Here is a 2,769-nt window from a genome sequence, read left to right as displayed (position 1 = left end):
GGCTCACCTTGAAGGAGGCTATTGATTGACTTCCTCAGTTTGTTTTTAATCATGGTTACGTCATCATTACTCTAATGGCTATGAGAGGTGGAAAAAATACAGCGTTATTGAAGATATTAAGACTACAGCTACAAACGATCCTGTTTACTTCCTGGTCAAAGATTCCAAAATAAGGGCAAGCAACATGGGGCCTCCCCAGATATTGATTGAATGACAGTTCCCAGCTTCCCTCGTCACAGATAAGGTAGACCAGAGCTACTGGGATATGTAGTTTCTCAATGTCTGGAGAGTTTTAGTTACCCTACTGCTGTTTAGTCTGGCTTCAACCTGAATTTCCTAGCCCCTCCTGGCCGGCTTACGGCTACGGGGCTCAGATCTGCTTAGTTCGGCTGTCCTGCATCTGGAAATCTGCGGCCTGCTAGAATCAAGCTCTCTCTGACCACCATCAGAAGGACTCCCTAGTTCTCGTCCTGTAGGTCTAATTCGGCCATCTCTTTCTTGACGTCTCTCCCTTTCACCATATCTGGAACCAGTTTCTTGAGGCCTTCTCTGGTCTTCATCTCTGGTTTCAGGTTCAAGTATCATGGGACGTCTCCTGTCTCCCTCACTGTCCCGGGATTCATGTTCATAATCTTGCCTGTCCTGGTTGTCTTCTCTCTCAGCTGATTCACGAGTCTGGAGCCTTCTCCTCCTTGCAACATCTCTTTCTGGGGACTCAACTTTGTAGTTACGCTGCCTTCTCGGATCATCTCTCCTTCGTTCTTCATAACTTTGAGATCGGCCATATTTGGGGTCCCTGGGTTCTGGCTCATGGGATCGGGGTCTCCTCCTTCTACTTTCTGTTGCTCGGGTTTCCTCCCTGTTGGACTGCTGCCTTCTCTGCTCATCATCTTCATGATGACGGGACCTTCTGACTTCTTCTCTGCCTTCAGACTCATGAGGTTGGGAACGTCTGTCCATGTTCTCAAGCTCAGGTGAATAGGACCTCCTCCTCTCTCGCTCCCTGTGTTCCAGTTCCTCCACCTCTGGTCTCCTTAAAGCTTCACATTGTCGTGGTCTGCTCCACTCATCTTCATCGCGTCTCCTTTCACATCCCCTTACTTCTTCCTCTTCTGCCCGGTTTGCTATACGGACATCATCTCTCGATTGAAAGGCACTGTGGTCTCGTCTCCTCCTCTCGCTCTCTCTGTGTTCAGTTTCATGGGACTGTGATCTTCTCTCACCTTCTCTGGGTAATGGGCGATGCTCCTCATAATCATCTACTGGCCTACGGTTACGAATCTGATCTCGGTGCTCATCAGTCACGCGGGGTTCAAAGGCACGAGTCCTCAGCTCATCGTGTGTTTCCAGGTCCCTCCTTCCATCTTCCAATTCTCGCGGTTCACGAGATGCTCGACTTCTTTCAGAATCGCACTCTGCACGATGGTTTCCTTCCTCCACTCGGGCTTTAGAGCCACATCTGAAGAGTCTGCCTTCAGCTTCCCGATGCTCAGTCTCTCGTCCCCGACGTTGTCTTCCATCTTCCCGCCTGGATGTGACCACTGGGGAATACAGATCTTGTTCATCCCTGTCCAAGGGATCACCAGCCCGTCTGTTACTGTCATTTCTTCTCATGGGTTCTCGCGATGGGCGTGGGGATCTCTCTTCCAATGCTGGTTCCCGTTGTCTCAGTTGATGACGTTCTGGTGTCTCAATATCTTCTTGCTGTTTGGGCTCAAGGCGCCGTCGTTCAGTCTCCTTTTTATGTTGTTCCCGAGATAGATGGACTCTCCTATCACCATCCCTCAACTCACGATCACGTCCTTGGAAGTTGCGCTCTTCTTCTTCTTTTTCTTCTTCTTCTTCAGGTTCACTGGGCAGGTAGCATTTCCCCAGCTCCCCTTGTCTGCTATCCTCCATGGGACGAAGGGGAGTCCGATCAGAACCTCGTCTCTCATGGACATAGTCTTCTTCCCTTTCCTCATCCTGGAACTGCCGGTGGTTGTTTTCGTTCCCACGTGGTTCTCCATTACGTACAACCCTGCTTCTTTCCTCTTTGGGTGAAAGGCACTCCTTAGGATACCCACTACTATAGCAAGCTGTGGCCACTTCAAAGATGAGGAGAAGGAACTCATTGAAGTCAACTAGGCTATCTCTATTCACATCCAGCAGTTGGAAGGTCAGCTTGACAATCTGAGGATCACGAGGGTTCTGAAAAACCAGAAATCACAGAGAAGGCCATTTCATTTTGAGATTGGGCAACGCTTTCCAACCACCAGCATCACCCAACATCTAGAGATCCCAAACTGGTCTTCAACATTTTGGTAGATCCTCCTTACCTCTAGAATTTCACCAAACTCTTTCTGGATGAGTCTTTTCATCTCCCTTCGCTTCATGGTGGAACACGCATTACGCCTTTCAGCATACTTGTGAAAGACTCCGATGATGGTGCAAACACTGTCCACAAGACAAGCCATGTTGGAGACTCTGCCTGCAGAAACAAGGGGAAGAAAAGGTGCGTCGATCCTTGACTCCAAGGGTATGCTAACCTCCTTCCCCCCCGAAAAAATTCTTGAAAAGTCTTGCCTCCTTCACCCTGCATGTTCATTTTCACCCATTTCTAAACTAAGTTGCCTCAAAATGTGAGTCCTCAATCCTTTAAATCACCCCAACTTCTCCATTTTTCCAGCTTGGTCCTGCTCTTGCTAAACTTCTCAATGGTCTCCTGAGTTTATTTTTTTCCAACTTCTAGACGCAGCAATGTCAGATTTCAACTCACCCAGCTCCGTA

General features: G+C 48.7%; 1 protein-coding gene across 1 annotated transcript; it reads right to left on the bottom strand.

Annotated features, from left to right (window-relative positions):
* Positions 1-336: 336 nt before the first annotated feature.
* LOC148216350 (uncharacterized) lies at positions 337-2,456 on the bottom strand. Its single transcript, XM_088137541.1, has 2 exons — positions 2,319-2,456; positions 337-2,190 (listed from the first exon to the last, which is right to left on the bottom strand). Exons 1-2 carry the CDS (start codon positions 2,454-2,456, stop codon positions 337-339), a joined length of 1,992 nt encoding a protein of 663 aa, XP_087993667.1.
* Between the last annotated feature and the right edge of the window lie 313 nt (positions 2,457-2,769).

This window comes from Python bivittatus, unplaced genomic scaffold (assembly GCF_059951505.1).
Source record: "Python bivittatus isolate LINGU-HERP-01145 unplaced genomic scaffold, Pbiv_v1 ctg000180_np1212, whole genome shotgun sequence".
Lineage (NCBI taxonomy): Eukaryota > Metazoa > Chordata > Lepidosauria > Squamata > Pythonidae > Python > Python bivittatus.
This window is presented reverse-complemented; position numbering and strand designations above follow the sequence as displayed.

Bases quoted from the DNA above. Each gene is read 5' to 3' on its own strand.
- LOC148216350 (XM_088137541.1), bottom strand. From the start codon at position 2,456: ATGGCTTGTCTTGTGGACAGTGTTTGCACCATCATCGGAGTCTTTCAC. The intron at 2,191-2,318 runs GTAAGGAGGATC...CTGGTTTTTCAG, and splicing joins AGTTTGGTGAAATTCTAGAG to AACCCTCGTGATCCTCAGAT.